This window comes from Xyrauchen texanus, chromosome 21, assembly GCF_025860055.1.
Source record: "Xyrauchen texanus isolate HMW12.3.18 chromosome 21, RBS_HiC_50CHRs, whole genome shotgun sequence".
NCBI classification, from domain to species: domain Eukaryota; kingdom Metazoa; phylum Chordata; class Actinopteri; order Cypriniformes; family Catostomidae; genus Xyrauchen; species Xyrauchen texanus.
Window position 1 is genome coordinate 38,195,187 of NC_068296.1, and position 18,241 is coordinate 38,213,427.

Sequence of the window (18,241 nt, forward strand, 5' to 3'; positions counted from 1 at the left end):
TCTCTCACGCGGTGCCACAGCGAGCACAACACGAGCCCTGCTTAATGAGTGACAGAACTAAACATTCAAACATAGCCTGGTTACACATTAGATCTGTGATATTAGTCTGATTTTATTTTAGATTTCGCTTCCAAAGATTATAAAAAGAATATTTATACATAAGCCGCATTCTGTCTAGCACAACTTCCTTCCCTTCACAGCGGAGCACTGACATTTCTCCCTAAAACTCAAACTTAACGTCAGAATCAGCACGATCAGTGATTGTTGTAAAATGCAGTCTAGCTACTGTTGCTAAATTGCGGGACGCGTTTAATAATAAAAAGAGATACCGTTCCCAAGGAGGCGCGCTCGGAAACAGATCGCAACAAAACAAGCAAAGTATAGGCTACTTTGGGTTTCATGTGCGTGTCTAAACTATCAAATATACACAAAAATATGTCAAAACGACCGGCTTGGAGATTCACTTAAACACAGTTTATGTCTTAAATGAACATAGATATGGAAATAGTTGGGAGAAAATATGGCGCATCAGGAGCCTATTAGATCTGAACTCGGTCTTAAAGGGGAAGCAGTCTAATAAACATGCTGACGATTGAGCCATTACTGCGAATCAAACAACAAAACGCAAAGAGAAAATCACTTACAGCTCTTGAATGAATAACTTCTGCATTAATAAGCATTAATCTATCTATGATAAACTATGCAGTGTTATTTTACAATTGATTACTTTATTAGATTTCTTTTTAGACCACACCTGAACAGTAATGTTAGTAGACCTTCCTGAAATTAAATCACTGTGCCTATATAATGTTTATCTTTGTTTATGAATATATATATATATATATATATATATATATATATATATATATATATATATAAAACAAAAAGAACCGTTAAGAATACAGTTGAAGTACCGGATCGATATGCAGTATCGGTAAGAGTTGTAATACCATTAAAACATTAACGATACCCATCCCTAGTTATACCTGTGCTTCTCTTGGATGCTCTGAATATTGAATTACCCCTTAATTAAAGCTGCATTTGGATCTCAACCTTCGTGTCTCGGAGCAGTTCGTAACACCTGCTTTGTTTATTTAATATATTTGTTATACATTATTTATACAATATGTTTTTACATTATACATTTTTAATTGAAGTGTACAAGTGCAGATTGGTCAAATGTTCAATAAATGTAATTGTTGAGAAATTTTGTCTATCTTAAGTAATTATTTGTGTTACATTCATACTTTCAAATAAAAGGTTCAAATAAGAGGTTAAAAACAAGCACATATCGGCCAATATCGGCCCAAAAAAATCGGCCTGAAAAAAAAAAAAAAATCATTAATCCGCCATCGGCCGACCTGGATTTCAAAAGATCGGCATCGGCCTGAAAAAAACCATATCAAAAAAAAAAATCATTAATCCGCCATCGGCCGACCTGGATTTCAAAAGATCGGCATCGGCCTGAAAAAAACCATATCGGTCGACCTCTAACCCTGACATCAACCCCATTCTGTGGTGCGACTGAGCACTAAGAAACTGGAAACAAGGGAGTAATCATGTTCACATCAATGATGAGCAAGATTCAGAGGTTGAATATTCCCTCTAAGATTACATTTTACTCTACTGGTTTAGGGTTGGGATTAGGGATATGGCATAGAGTTAATAAAATATGCATCTATGTTGAATGTATTACGTAATTAAAAAAAAACTCACTAGGAAACTGGAGCTCACTTCCAGCTTCGGCCACTGGAGGCAGTGGTTTGACTTTTGGTAAGCATAGTTCGATTTCAGCTGAAGAACTTTCAAACTACTGTCACCGAATTCATAGTGAGATAAGTATGATGATACAGGTCTATTATGACTTATAAAATGGGATAAAAAGAAATATGATAAGAGACACTCATGTAAAATTTTTTATAAATAATGTTAAATAATAAGTATTGAAATGAACAATTATTTTACCCAGCAAAGTAGTTAATTGGCCTAATCTAATACAAGTAAAAGTCTGAATGAAGCAGTGGAGGATGGAGTTCCTGAACACATTTTGTATTGGGTATGTACTGTAGAAGTTATTGCATAAGGAATGGGGCCCTCCATTCATTTATAATTGTTTGCTTAATTGTAGTCTGTAGATGGCACTGTGTGATTTGTTCTGCTTGTTTACTTTACTGACAAGTGTTGGGTTGGTGATAGGAAAGATTATAGCACAGGAAGTTATCAAGACTATTTTAAGATATCAGGGAGAGGAGATCATCTGGGTAGGGTTCATAATTACCAGCAGAAACATATAGGCTAATTAAACCCACTGCAATGTCATGTTCTCTGTTGTCTTTTGTTTTTGTGCTGTTATTTTGAAGTTTAGTTTAGTTCCTGTTACCTGTTTGGTTTTTGTAGTCCTTTGTAGTTTCATTTTATGATTGGTTTTCCCCTGATTAGTTCTCCTTCCCTGATTATTTCCCCAGGTGTTCCTTATTCCCTTGTTTGTTTCTTTTTGTATATAAGCCCTTTTAGTTTCTTTGTTTCTTTGTTAGTTCTTGCATGTTTTTGAATAAACTGCTGCGCCTAGATCCTCATTCTCCGCCTGCTTCGTCACAGAAGAACTAACCAACCATTATGGATCTAGCAGCTGTCAGAATTCTCCTCCTCAGGCAAGAGGACCGTCCAGTTGAGGTTCATGTTTGTGAGTTTTTAGATCTGGCAAATTTGGTGGACTAGCCAGAATTTTCCTTGGTGGTTTTCTTCAGAGCAGGTCTCTGTAGTACACTAAAGGAGCTGTTGGGTTCACTGTGGGTGTAGAGGAGGAGGGTTTATCATCTCCTCCCGCTGAGGTCACTCCCCAGACTTCCATGGCTCGTCCCCCTATGCCTGCCACGGCCAACGAGCCAACGCCCACGCCTGCCACGGTCAGCGAGCCAGAGCCCACAGCCACCGAGCCAGAATTGCCAGCTCCATTCGCTCGGAGGAGGAGGAGGAGAGGAAAAACTTCTGCTCCCCAGTCTCCGCCTGCCACGGTCAGCAAGCCAGAGCCTACGCCTGCCACGGTCAGCGAGCCAGCGCCTGCAGCCTCGACCGTCCCAGAGCCAGCGCCTGCAGCCTCGACCGTCCCAGAGCCAGCGCCTTCCAGGGCTCCTCCTCTCGAGCCTCCCGAGCCTTCCAGGGCTCCTCCTCTCGAGCCTCCCGAGCCTTCCAGGGCTCCTCCTCTCGAGCCTCCCGAGCCTTCCAGGGCTCCTCCTCCTGAGCCTCCCAGGGCTCCTCCTCTCGAGCCTCCCAGGGCTCCTCCTCTCGAGCCTCCCGAGCCTTCCAGGGCTCCGCCTCGAGCCTTCCAGGGCTCCACCTCTCGAGCCTCCTAGGGCTCCGCTCCTCAAGTCACTCGAGCCTTCCAGGGCTCTGCCTCCCGAGCCACCCAGAGCTCCGCCTCCCAGGGCTCCACCTCCCGAGCCTCCCAGGGCTCCGCCCCTCGAGCCTCCCATGGCTTCAATTCCTGAGCCTTCCACGGCTCCACCTCCTACGGCTCCGCCTCCCGAGCCTCCCAGGGCTCCGCCCCTCGAGCCTCCCATGGCTTCAATTCCTGAGCCTTCCACGTCTCCTACGGCTCCGCCTCCAGAGCCTTCCAGGGCTCCGCCTCTAGAGCCTTCCATGGCTCTACCTACCAGGGCTCCACCCCTCGAGCCTCCCAGGGCTCCTCCCCTCAAGCCTCCCATGGCTTCAATTCCTGAGCCTTCCATGGCACCACCTCCCTCAGCTCTGCCTCCCGAGCCTTCCAGGGCTCCGCCTCCCTCAGCTCTGCCTCCCGAGCCTTCCACGGCTCCGCCTCTAGAGCCTCCTATGGCGCCACCTCCCTCGGCTCCGCCTCCCTCGGCTCCGCCTCCAGGGCCTTCCATGGTTCCGCCTCCCAGGCCCCCTGACCCAGTCCCCGTCCTGTGTCCTCCTCCCAGAGCCCCGTCCTGTGTCCTCCTCCCAGAGCCCCGTCCTGTGTCCTCCTCCCAGGCCTCCTGACCCGGTCCCTGTCCGGTGGCCTCCTCCCAGGCCTCCTGACCCGGTCCCTGTCCGGTGGCCTCCTCCCAGGCCTCCTGACCCGGTCCCTGTCCGGTGGCCTCCTCCCAGGCCTCCTGACCCGGTCCCTGTCCTGTGGCCTCCTCCCAGGCCCCCTGACCCAGTCCCCGTCCTGTGGCCGCCTCCCAGCCCCTTGTGCCCCCTTGGGCTGCTCTGTCAGCCCCTTGTGCCCCCTTGGACTACCTGTTTGCCCCCTGTGCCCCTTGGACTACCTGTTTGACCCTGTGCCCCCTTGGTTGCCTGTTTGCCCCCTTGGACAATTTGTTTTTTGTTTTTCTTGTTTTATTTTGCTTTTTTGGAGCGTCTGGAATCCGCTCCTTAAAGCGGGGGCTCTGTCATGTTCTCTGTCTTTTGTTTTTGTGCTGTTATTTTGAAGTTTAGTTTAGTTCCTGTTTCCTGTTTGGTTTTTGTAGTTTCATTTTATGATTGGTTTTCCCGATTAGTTCTCCTTCCCTGATTATTTCCCCAGGTGTTCCTTATTCCCTTGTTTGTTCCTTTTTGTATATAAGCCCTTTTAGTTTCTTTGTTTCCTTGTTAGTTCTTGCATGTTTTTGATGCTCTGTGCCAGGTCTCCCCCTGTTTGCTTGTTTCTGAGTTTTTCTTTATGTTTTTGAATAAACTGCTGCGTCTAGATCCTCATTCTCCGCCTGCTTCGTCACAAGTATATTGCTTTGATTTTTTCATACTGATTTACATATTTGCCTCCCTGGAAAATTTCCTCACAGACCACAACTGCTCTATTTATCTCAATAAGCTACTTAGTTTAGTAGTAAGGGCACTGAGCAGGGTGTAACCCATTTCTATTGGTGTCCCATTTGCAAAATCTGCACTAAAATGTTCGCTCCCAAAAAATCCCACAATGCACCGTTAAAATCAGATAGCATCCTTGCACACTATAAACCCTTATTGGAAACGTCATCATGTCAAGTGTCTCAAGTCATTAGAAGACGAGCACAAATGTAAAACTGAAGTCAAAGCCTTATTTTGTCTTTAAAAGAGACGTTGTTTGTAATATTTTTCATCCATAATGTGCAAGAAAGGGAAAGAGTTTTTAGAAGAAGATTAAAAATACACTACTTTGTATTTGTATTTCTTTCATTTATGTGATTTCACAGTAACACAGCATGTTTTAACATCCCCAATAAAAATGCACAACAGTGTCATTTATACAGGGATGTTGTTGATCGCAATCGTTATGCAGGTAATTGATTTAGAAGTATCCCAATGTTGGATCAACACCCACAGTGGATCAACACCCTTGCCAGTGCCCAAATTCGTTTTCACTACACACTAATTAACAACATAGGGATCCAGGGAGCGAGATGAACTGTCCCCTAGAGAACGATGCTACTCGAGAATAGGCCACATTTAACAGCATTTTAACTGACTAGAGAATCATTCAGTAATGGAAAGTATTTTTTTTTGAGCAACAACACTTACTAAACAGAGACAGAATGTGTTAAATTGATCAAACAAAAACTAGAACATACAAGAAGTGGCATGGTTTAAAAACAAACGGCCTCTGTTTTGTTTTTTAATCGAAGGTGCTGGAATGCCATTCCAGGCCAAGTTTACCCCTGACCGTGGTAGATATAAATCCAGGACTATCAGTGGGCAGGACTGCTTTTATGTTATTTACACATTCAGAACTGATGTGTGGTCACAGGTGTGCGTATATCGGCTTTTACATTGCCTTTAAATGTGGCATTTTACTGAGTTTAGAGTCAGAATTATCCACTTTCACATGTGAAGTCATGTTTGCACTGATGCAACACTTGTTATTCATTTGTTAGGAAAAATCTTATAAAAAGAATACATAATCAAAGGAGATGAAGTGCCTTTCTCATAATGTAATATAACATTTTGGTCATACCACCCACCCCTGACCCCTCAGTACTAAGTGAATACCCCTGATTAGAAGCAATATTGACCTCTGAGACAGTGCTATTGTTGAGAGACCTACCTTTCGCCAGAATCCATTAAAGGAATTATTGAAGGTTGACTTACCTGACACAGGTCAAGGAGGGATCCGTGATTTGCCTCTGCATGCGTGTGTTGCCATGGACACCATTCTCTTGAGTCTTGGACTCAACCTCCATTGGAATATCAGGGGATGTGTGGCTTATCTTGAGTGCTGCCTCAGGCACAGGCACGGCAGTTGGAGATGCCGGAACTGCTGGAGAAACTGGAGTGGGCGGCACAGTAGTCTCCTTAGCTACAGAACCCCGTGCATTATTCCGGCGGTCGAGGGTGGCATTCACCTCGGTGTATATGGTCTGGGGTTGGAGGGGTGGAGGAGGAGGGTGTGGTGGGCCTGGATGTCCCTCCTTGATCCCGGGAGTGAGGCCTCGCTCGCGCCATGGAATCCAGCACAATTTCCATGAGACGAAGAGAGAGACTCCAAACAGGGCCAGGCCACAGGCAGTCACCACCAATGACAGGAGGCTCACAGATATTTCTAAAAGAAAAGTTGAGAGTGTACACAGAGAGGGTGAGAAAGATACAACAGGCCACAAACTCACTGAAAGTTTTAGAGCATGACAAAATATTTAAATACTGCAGTAAACCAAGTAAATCAATTGGTTTTGCTTCAGGACCCAGATTTTAAATAGAACAATTAGATGTTCGTAGACGGACATGTCGGTAAACGATCTCTCTCTCCCGCACGATCCCCTGCAGTCAACCTTTAACCCTCATGGAGGCATAATTAGCCTAATACGGGACCAGGCGTGTAGGATCACGACCCAGCCCCGCCCTCCGCCCTGCCACGAAGTTTAATTAATAAGAGTATTTGTAATCAGTGTTTCATTTAGTAATCCTGCACTTCAAAAGTTTTGTACCTAAAGCTCCCAATACAGACACTCTTGTGCTGATCTTGGTCTGTTCTTAACAACATTTTGAACTACTGCCCCCAGTGGCCATAGCGAGAAGTGTGAAAAGTGTTTCCAAACCAGTTTTTCCTGACATTTGAAGTATTGACAAATTATGCGCTAGAGTTAAACTGAAAAACATTATGTCAACACTTGTGACCCTTGAGAGATAATTTGCTTTTCCATCATCTATATCGTCTGTAAAAAAAGTATGAAAACTTTTTGATGCGCTACACCTTTTGTCACAAAAAAATCCTTAGATGGAAACATAGTTACTCTAATGATACTGCAGGCCTTAACCAACAGTGAAACCCTGGACTTTAATTCAAAGCAGTTACTGTTGTAACCTCCATTCCCCGAGAGAAGGAACGAGATTTTGTATGGATCCTTGTTGGATTCAAGAATGAAGTGACACAAGGGGTCTTCCTGGGACGCCAAACGTATCTCTGAACCTGAGAAAAGGCCAATGTCAAGTTGGCAGACAGAATTTGCATGCTCCGCCCCGGACATACTTGCCGGGAATTTGCACCGGTGCAAGAAGGCTCACTGGGGGAAATGCGTACTTATGCAGCGCCCGGGGCCAGCTGTGTGCCAGCGCGTCCGTCCCGAGAGGAGCTCCAGACAGGGAGTCCCAGAGCGGGCAGTGGGAGTTGTCTTGGGAGGCAAAGAGATCTATCTGTGCCTTGCCGAATTGGTCCCAAATCAGCTGGACCACCTGGGGGTGGAGCCTCCACTCTCCGCTTGGCGAAACCTGCCACGATAGCGTGTCTGCCATTGTGTTGCGGTTGCCAGGGATGTGAGTGGCGCGCAGCAACCAGAGCGATTTATGTACGCTACCATCGCGGTGCTGTCTGAATGGATCAAGACGTGCTTGCCCCGGATTAGTGGGAGAAACCTCCGTAGGGCAAGAGATACAGCCAACAACTCTAGGCAGTTGTTGTGCCAATGCTGCCGGGGTCCTGTCCAGAGGCCATTGCACACTGCACCCCAACTCTGTCGAGAGGCATCTGTGGTCACCACCACACGTCTGGACACTTGCTGCAAGGGGACTCCGGTCCGCAGAAAGCAGAGGTCTAAGGGTTGAAAGTCTGACAGCAAGAAGGGGTGATTGTCACATGGTATGTGTGCACCTGAGCGGTGCAGCCGCGGCTGAGGATGCCATATGCCCCAGGAGCCTCTAGTATCGTTTTAGAGGAACCGCTGTGCCGAGCTCGAAGAGAGTGAAGCACCTGATCACTGACTGAGTGCGCTCGTTGGTGAGACGCACTGTCATTGAGACTGAGTCTAACTCCATACAGAGAAAAGAGATGCTCTAAACCGAGACGAGCTTGCTCTTTTCCCAGTTGACCTGAAGCCTTAGACGGCTGAGGTGCCTGAGCACCTGGTCCCTTTGAGCGCACAGTAACTCTAGAGAGTGAGCCAGTATGAGACAGTCGTTGAGGTAGTTGAGTATGCGGATGCCCACTTCCCTTAATGGGGCAAGAGCTGCCTGTGCGATCTTCGTGAAGACGAGAGGGGACAGGGACAGGCCGAAGAAGAGGACCTTGTACTGATACGCCTGGCGTAGGGCGATACGAGGCGTCGTCGGAACTCGTCAGCGCTGGCCAGCCGGGCCTGAGCATTCGCAGGGCCGGAGGCGAGGGAACTGCGTCCGGGGAGCCGGTACTGTAGAGTTTTGGGGCTGAGGTGCCGTGAGAATGGCGCGCACCGGCTGGATCACCCAGGGAGTAGAAACACTCTTTCAGGCAATGAAAGCCCTGTCGAAGCACCCAGGGGTGTGGACTGCACAGCGTGCAGACAGAGAGAACGCCAGCTGGAAAGGCGCCGTAGGTCCAACAGCAGTGCTTATTGCCAGTAGAGGTGAGTGGAACAGTGGTGAACTCAGCTTGCTGTTGCACAACCCTTTGGCTCGGAAGAAAAATTCTGACTGGCACTCGCTGCCCCTCTTCCCTTTATACCCGTATGTCCGAGGCAGGGCATGCAAATTCTGTTTGCTAACTTGACATTGGCCATTTCTCAGGTTCAGAGGTACGTTTGGCGTCCCAGGAAAACTCCTTGTGTCACTTCATTCGACACAACGTCGAGTGAGTGACAGAAGTGGAACTTAAGTTAACAAAGATTGAGCTGTAAAGATGAGAACTCTCACTGTTTACTCAAAGCAAGTGATATGTTGCTTAATTCTTTATTTTAACCCTGTTTTGATATATTTTGATCATCTCACAGGGCAGAAAAAGTACACAAAGAAAGCAATATTCAAATATGTTCCAAAATAAATTCACAAAACATGTCATTGCTACATTGGTTTTGTTGCTAAAATAATTAAAATCTTGTGTGACTAAAGCTACTTAACATAATTGTGTGGAACCACAATAAATCTTACATTTTATTTTAAGTTATTTGTATTTATTTTATTGAGTGCAAGGTCTAGCTTTAAATGATAATTGGCAAAACAAAAATACAATGTACAGTACTTGTATATTACAGGTATGCAATATCTGAAAACTACAGATCTCACAGAATGGTACATTATACATGTTTTAAAATAACACAATCCTAGCCCCACTGTCACAGAGGAAATCAAGAAATGTTCCCCGATCTTCAACTGAAATGCTGCTAGAATTTTAGGTAACAAGCTAATTTCCACATATAGCTTGAGCAAATAGTTAGAAAATGATAAGGAAATAACAATAATGTATTTTATTTTTCAAAAATGTAAGCAGAATCCAACAAGAATCACTGAATTATAAATGTGATGGAAGTCATACAGCCATAAAATGTGCAAAGGCAGAGAATGCATGACAATTTAAGAAATGAAAGAATAGTCTTTTAGATTTATAAAGTGTGAGAATCAAAGCACAGAAAATGAAAGACAGCTACATCATGACCTACTTTGAAAAAGGATTTGGGGAAGGAACAGTTTGCTTTGGTATTATAAGTGTGTGGATTGAAAATAGAGAGTGGTATCAGTGCTGATTCACTTCAAAGAGTTTGATCCAAAGAACAAGAGCAAAACAGATTTGCATTTCCTTAAGGAAAAAGAAGTGCTTGAAAGGTAGCAAATGAATTGTGTAACAATGTAAGGTAAGCCTAAAGGAATAGTTCATCCAAAATGAAAATTCTCTCATCATTTACTCACTCGCTTGTTATACCAGATGTGAATTACTTTCTTTCTTCTGCTGATCACAGACAATTTTTAGAAGACTATTTTAGCTCTGTAGGTCCATACAATGCAATTGAATGGTGACCAAAACCACATAAATGGTGACCAAACTCCAAAAACCACATAAAGGCAGCATAAAAGTAATCATCATAATAAGACTCCAGTGGTTAAATCAATATCTTTATTGTGAGGTTTTCCAGAGCTGAGATATAAAATCTTTGTGTTCAGCATTAGAAAGAAAGTCATGCAAATTTGGGATGGCATGAGAGTGAGTAATTGAGAGAATTAAATTTTTGGGTGAACTATCCCTTTAATATACACTCACTGAGCACTTTATGTAGGTACACCTGTACCCTGTTTATTCACACAATTATCTAATTAGCCAATTGTGTGGCAGCAGTGCAATGCATAAAATCATGCAGATACAGGTCAGGAGCTTCAGTTAATGTTCTCATCAACAATCAGAATGGGGAAAAATTGTGATCTCGGCCGTGGTATGAGTGTTGTTGTCAGATCAGCTGGTTTGAGTATTTCTGTAACTGTTGATCTCCTGGGATTTTCACACACAACAGTCTCTAGAATTTACTCAGAATGGTGCCAAAAACAAAAACTTCCTCTTAACTGCCCACTCCAGCTGTGATTCTCTGAGATGCCATTAGGTGAGATCCTCCATCAGTATTATACTGATCCATTGGTATATACATGTACTAAAAGCCCCAAGATTTCACTTGGGACTCCCATATGCACAGAAATGGCCCTGAATACCATGGTTAAATGAGACCTATTATGCCCCTTTTTACAAGATGTAATATAACTCTCAGATTTCCCCAGAATGTGTCTGTGAAGTTTCAGCTCAAAATAACACACGGATCATTTATTGTACCATGTTGTAAATGCCTCTTTTTAGGTGGAATCAAAAACACGCTGTTTCCGTGTGTCGCTTTAAATGCAAATGAGCTGCTGCTCCCTGCCACGACATAGCTCTGGTCTCCGTTAATACAATCAGAGACAATGGTAACTTTAGCTGCATTAGCCGTGGAATCAGCTAACAAGCACATTCAAAAAGGCGATTTGCAAACATTCACAAAATATAAAGTTTGATACTTACATCTTCCAGATATAAAGCTGGAGCACGAAAAGTTGGTACTAATCCATGCTTGAGAATCCAATTTTTGGAAAATCCTGCTTTATATTGACACTCATTCACAAAGCAGTCCGGTGTAAAATTATTTGCACAAACATACACACATTTTTGTGTATATATATATATATATATATATATATATATATATATATATATATATATATATAAATTTTAATACTTAAATTAAATAGTTTTTTGTTGTTTAAATGTAGTGTAGCTTGACTATAGTGTAACTACTTTCAGTTACGTGTAGTTTATAGCTTCTGAAGCTACAGTTTCAAAGTAGCTTTCCCAACATTGTAATAAATTAATGATAGTCCAGTCTGGACTTTTTTTTATTTTGTTTATGAAAATCCCCTTACATTATAGACATGCAAATATATGTATTTATTTTTTTATTTATGTTTATTTATTTACATTTTTGTACTACTACTACTACTACTAATAATAATAATAACAATATATTAATTTATTTGAAATATTGTATGACCCTGGCATGTTATCTTGAGATTAACCAAATAAAAGAGGGGATTCAATATGGGAAATTATGTGCCCAATACTCTTTTATTGCGATGTGATCAGTAGTATAGGTTTACTTTAGCCATCCAAAGGCAAAACACAGTTACTAGACATTTTGTCCCAATTAAAGTCTCTTAGACTTAGTCCTGTGACAGATGGGTAACTATGTTCAGATTCAGAGAAAACAGAAGGTGAAATATCAGTAACTACAAAACCCACACTTCTTTACATGGACAACTGGATACATCCTGAGCTTTCTTTAACTAAAACCACAAACCAAAACTGCTCAGATTACTCTATAACTGCATCAATAGAGTTTTTATGTGAACTAGACTGAATTACACCTTAACTGTTTAATGGACTGGCCTTTTTCTCCCCTCATGTTCTTTTGTACACTGCATCTCTCCACCGTTCGACAGAAACAGCTACAGCCAAACTCTATTTGATTTGAAATCATTTCAGTCCATCGAGTGTGTCAGTTACACTTTAAAGTAAAAGCTCCACAAAGGCTCATATCTAGTAACCCATAGAAACATTCCAGCACACAATGAGCTTCAAAGTGCCTTGTTCCTGAGATTGCAGCTGCACTGCATCTGCCTGAATGAATGCATTATGTGCATGAACATACAGGAAATAGCAATGACTTAAATTAAATGTAGAAGTCTTTGACTAATCTGACCGTCTATTGTGAATATGAAACTGTATACAGTGGAAAACTGGCTGTTTGAGGTTGCATAACATGTGATGTTTTAAAGATGGGGAACATAATTTGAATATAAAATTATAAAAAGAGAATGAACATGTTTGTCTGAACGCAATGTACTTGTGGCTGATATGGTCCTTTCGGGCCCAGTTTGCTTAAAATAGTCTAAAGAAGCATCATTATATCTTCAGTTATGGACCGATTGTATTTTCCTCTTGAGGAATTTGCCAGAGGCATCTCATTGGGATCCCAGGGAATGTCGAAGAAATGGCTTTTTATTTAGCTACAGAAAACTACTCGGTTACTAACGTAACCTCGGTTCCCTGAGAGGAGGGAACGAGTATTGCGTAAGTAGCTTACGCTATGGGAAAACTCAGTTTCTCGAGAAATATTGCAGTCTTTATGTAAAACGCATTGCAGCTGCACAGCAGACAGTGATGAGCAAGGCAGCTCGGTCATTGGCTGTGCTGCGGCAACTGCTCGAACCAATGACGGGGCGACTCTGAACGCGCGACCAATGGGCGCCACGCTGCATTCACGGCTCAGAGCCCGCCGAAATTAGCATAGCCAGGCTATATAATGGGCACCCGTCATACGAAGTTCCTTTAGGTTCAATCGACTGAAGCTGAACTGACCAAGCACAAGCACGGCAGCTTACGCAATACTCGTTCCCTCCTCTCAGGGAACCGAGGTTACGTTAGTAACCGAGTAGTTCCCTATCGAGAGGTCTCTCCTATTGCTTAAGTAGCTTACGCTATGGGAACACCATGTAAAACGCAGTGCGTGCTGACTTTGCTCTATAAAGCCAGAGGCAGATGCCTGAGCCTTAAAGCAAAGTGATTATTCCACGAGCCGGCCAACGGCGAGCTACATAATGGGATAGTATAGAGCCCTTCCAAGGTGGTCCATGGTGGGCGCTCATAGTACAAACACAAGCACATATCTTATGTACTGAGTTTTCTATGTGCTGATATGCATAAAAATCCTTTAAGTCAGTCAGAGACGGACCTTGTAAGGGAGGAGATAATGCTCAGCATATACATACTCCAGTCCATTCTACAGTCAGGCTGATAGAATGTTGGAATGCATTTTTCTATGTACTGATATGCATAAAAAATCCTCTAAGTTGGTCAGGGACGGACCTTATAAGGGAGGAGATAATGCTCAGCATATACATACTCCGGTCCATTCTACAGTCAGGCTGATAGAATGTTGGAATGCAATGAGGGGACCTGTAGGTTATAAAACCTGATAAATGTCGAGGCGAGGCCCAGCCCGCCACGCACAAATATCTTATATGGGTATCCCACTCGACCAAGCCCACGAGGAGGCCATGCTCCTCGTAGAGTGAGCTCTGACGCCTAAGGGGCATTGAAGGCCCTTGGCTTCATAAGCTAGCGCTATAGCATCCACTATCCAGCTGATATTCTTTGCTTTGAGACTGCGAGACCTTTAGTGCGCCGCCAAAGCATACTGAATAATTGTTCCGTCTGTCTGAACAGGGCAGAACGCTCCAAATATACTGAGCGCCTGACGGGCAGAGTAAATTAGCGTCGCTTCGCCTGCTGGGGACGATAGCGCTGTCAGAGATATCACCTGTGCTCTGAAGGGTGTGGAGAGCACTTTAGGAATATACCCGTGCTTTGGCCTAAGGACAACTCTGCAGTCGTTAGGTCCAAATTCCAGGCAAGCAGCGCTTGATGACAGCGCGTGCAGGTCGCCCACTCTCTTGACTGAAGCGAAGCCAGCAAGAGCGCAGTTTTGCTGTTTAAGGTGCACGGTTCGGAGAGGTTCTAACGGGCACTCTTGAGTGCGTCCAGGACCGTGGCCAGGTCCCAGATCGGCACCGAGGGGGCGAGGAGGGTTCATCCTCCTAGCCTCTTACGGAAACGAATGATTAGATCATTTTTCCCTAATGAATGTCCTTTATCAGGATTGTGCGACGCGCTATGGCAGCCACATAGACTTTGAGCATGGAGGGTGTGCGGCCCGCCTCCAGCAGCTCTTGCAAAAGGCGAGTACACTTGGTATCTCACACGATTTGGGGTTCAAGCTCTTGGTATCACACCAGTCACTGAACACTTTCCACTTTTGGGCATATAAGCCTCGTAGAGGGTGCTCGCGCCTCAGTGATGGTTCTCAAAACTCCACTGGGGAGGTTCTCGGGAACCCGTTGAGGGGCCATGCATGGAGGGCCCTCCATAGAGTGCAGGGAGCTCAACCTAAGTCCACCCTGGCGATTTATATACGAAACTACCGTCATGTTGTCTGTTCGGACCAGGACGTGTTCATTTTTCAGGTACGGAAGCAGGGCTCTGAGAGCCAAGGCGACCGCCTTCATTTCCAGACAGTTTATATGTAGGTGCTTTTCCGGGTTTGACCAAAAGCCGGAGACAGGCCTGCCCCCGTACAGGGCCCCCCATCCTATTTTGGAGGCATCTGTCGTGATAATTTTTCTCCGCGTGTTCACGCCCAGACTCACGCCGGTTTGATACCAGTTGACGGCTTTCCAGGGCGTCAGGGCTTTTATACAGCCGTGATTCGCTCTGATCAAAAAGTGGCCCGAGCGCCACGCGTGAGTGGGGACACGGCTTTTGAGCCAGCACTGGAGAGGACGCATGTGCAACAATCCTAGCTGGAGTACAGCTGATGCCGAGGCCATGAGACCGAGCATTCTTTGAAGTCGTTTGACGGGGGCGTGCGCGCCCTTTCTGAATGATGTTGCAAGGCGTCGAATAGAGAGCGCGCGCTCTGATGAGAGGCGCGCTGTCATCTGCACTGAGTCTAGCACTATTCCCAGAAGAGATATTCTGGCTGGGGGATAGCACGCTCTTTGCAAAATTGATTCTCAGACCCAGGCATTCTAGATGGCTGATAATCCAAGATCTGTGTGTCGTTAACTGACCCTCTGATTGTGCTATGATTAGCCAATCGTCGAGGTAATTCATTATTCGCACTCCCGCTGTCTCAGGGGAAAGTGCCGCGTCCATACATTTCGTGAATGTACGGGGGCCAATGATAGGTCGAATGGTAGTACTGTGTACTGGTATGACTGTCCCTCGAAGCTGAATCTCAGAAAAGGCCTGTGATGAGGCGCTATCGAATGTGAAAGTAAGCGTCTTTCAAATCCACTGATAGAAACCAACCCCGGGCTGAACTTGCGCGAGGATATGTTTGGTTGTTAACATTCTGAACGAGTGAATCATAAAAGCTTTGTTCAGATGTCTGAGATCTAGGATGGGGCGGAGGCCACCGTCCTTTTTCGGGATGAGAAAATAGCGGCTGTAAAAACCCGCCTCGCTCATAGAGGGAGGAACAGTTTCTATAACGCCCTTCTCTATCAGTTCGAGCACCTCGGTGCGTAGAACATGTGACACATCTTTCCTCACTTTCGTCTCGACCACCGCTGAAAAGCGGGGTGGTGTGCGAGCGAATTGAAGTGAGTAACCGTGTTTTATTATGTTCAAAACCCATTTTGGCATGTCGGGGATTTTTTCCCAGGCTTTTGCTCGCACAGATATGGGCTGAATGTTGGCTGGGGGCGTGTCGCAGTGACGTATGGGCCCCACCGGCAAATTGCCTTGTGCTAACACTGAGTTTACAGCTCCCAGAGGCGCAGGTGCGTGCTGAGCAGCCGTGTTGAGTGCCGAGTGCAGGGGTGCGTGTGAGCTTACAGGCACGCACGCTATCTCCGTAATGCTCGCATCGTGAGCTGGAGAAATGTTTGAAACTGTATAGACAGTGTTTACAGGTGGGGGTGCATACACTGTAATAGGCACCTGCGCATCTGTGATGCTTGCGGCATGAGACAGAGAACTGTTTGAAACTGTATGTGCAGCGCTTATGGGTGGGGGTGCATCTACTGTAGTAGGCACGCGCCACTTTCATAAAGCCTCCGCCATGGGCGGGTGTTTTTGGCCATGCATACAGTGTTTGTAACTGTGGGAATGCGCACTTTAGTGTGGACACGTGACCCTTAGTAACACAGGCAGAAAATGTGCTAACACTGAGCTTACAGCTCTCAGAGGCGGGGCGCGCTGAGCAGCTGTGTTGAGTGCCGAGTGCAGGGGTGCGTGTGAGATTACAGGCACGCGCGCTATCTCCGTAATGCTCGCAGCCGGAGAAATGTTTGAAACTGTATAGACAGTGTTTACAGGTGGGGGTGCATACATTGTAATAGGCACGCACACCACTTCCATAAAGCTTCCCGCTCTTAGCGGGGAGTTTCTTGGCTCGCAGCGTGAGCCAGAGATCTGTTTGGAACTGTATGGGCAGCACTTATGGGTGGGGGTGCATCTACTGTGGTAGGCATGCGCGCCACTTTCATAAAGCCTCCCGCTAGCGGCGGGGTTTTTGGCCATGCATACAGTGTTTGTGTGTAGGGGTGCGTGCAGGACAGCAGGCACGCGCGCTACATTTATAGTATTTCCCGCTTTTACTGGGGAAGTGTTTATAACTGTGGGAACAGTGCTTGTGTGTAGTGGTGCATACATGACAATAGGCACACGATCTACATTTATGGGGCGTCCAGCTCGAGCTGGGAAAGTATTCGGCACTGTTTGGACAGTATTGATATGTGGAGTGCGACTTTAGTGTGGACACGTGACCTCTTAGTGACACAGGCAGAAAATGACTCTTTTGTGATTTCTGTGTGTTGCCGTGAAAACGGCGTTTGATTGCAGGTGAGCGAAGTTCTGTGACTGGCCCATTGACTGCTGTACAGACATTTCCAGCCGCCTGTAAGGGGACTGGGTAATGTTTTACACGCTTTGCTCGCTGCAGTGAAGCGTTCAGCTGAACTCTCTTACCGTGCTGGTGCCCGTGCTCGTGTCCGCTAATGTCGACGGCGCGGGTCGAAGGCCGAGCCCGGCCAGTCGCCGGATGCAGCGCCAATTGGAAAGGCTGTCATCCTTTTCACCGTCGTCCCCTGGCGCCGAACGAGATGAGACCCACCGCTCTGTTGGAGGGGTGCTGGTCCGTCTGCGTGAACTGGATTGGCGGCGGGAGTTCTCGGTGGTGGTGAAGCACGCGGGACTGGCCCGGCGTGACGCCACTGAAGTCCGCGATGCTCTGGCGGCCTCCGTGAGCGGCGCTTTTCTTGCGCTGCTCGAACAGAGGGACGGCAGCACGGTGGTAGCAGGCTCGTTTGCGGCGAAGGCGGCGAGCGCAGCAGCTCGTTGAGGCCCAGGGAGTCACATTCGGGCATCCGCCTCGAGTGAAAGCAGATTCTGCGTGGTCAGGTCCCAGGCAGCGAGTGCAGATAATGTGACGGTCCCTGTCAGGAAGAAGGCCTCTGCACGAGGCGCAGGTCGAAGGCATTTGGAACAACGCCTGAATTTGCTCTTTACTAAATACAAAAAGTGTTGCAAAGGCTGAACACTTGCAAAGTAGCTTAGTAAAAGGATATAGTGATGCGCTGCCGGATGGCGTAGCAGAAGGCTTCGAAGGCAGCTGAAGGCACCGGCGTCCTCTTAGCAGTCCTGCTGTAGGCTTGTCAACGGCGGCTGAAAGACTCCAACAATCCGGAGGATCCAGCGAAGAGGAGGTCTTCGCTGAAGGAGATTAAATCTAAAGGAACTCGTATGACGGGTGCCCATTATATAGCCTGGCTATGCTAATTTCGGGCGGCTCTGAGCGCTGCGACGCAGTGCGCCATGACCAATTCAGAGTCGCCCCGTCATTGGTTCGAGCAGTTGCCGCAGCACAGCCAATGACCGAGCTGCCTCGCTCATTACTGTCTGCTGTGCAGCTGCAATGCGTTTTACATAAAGACTTCAATATTTCTCGAG

The 18,241-nt window shown here is 46.0% G+C and overlaps 1 protein-coding gene across 1 annotated transcript in view; it reads right to left on the reverse strand.

Annotated features, from left to right (window-relative positions):
- Positions 1-18,241, reverse strand: part of syt9a (synaptotagmin IXa) — a 78,626-nt gene that overhangs the window by 31,340 nt on the left and 29,045 nt on the right. Inside the window, exon 2 of the mRNA XM_052152651.1 lies at positions 6,064-6,514. Coding sequence (XP_052008611.1) covers positions 6,064-6,514 — 451 coding nt within the window. The remainder of the gene's footprint in view (positions 1-6,063; positions 6,515-18,241) is intronic.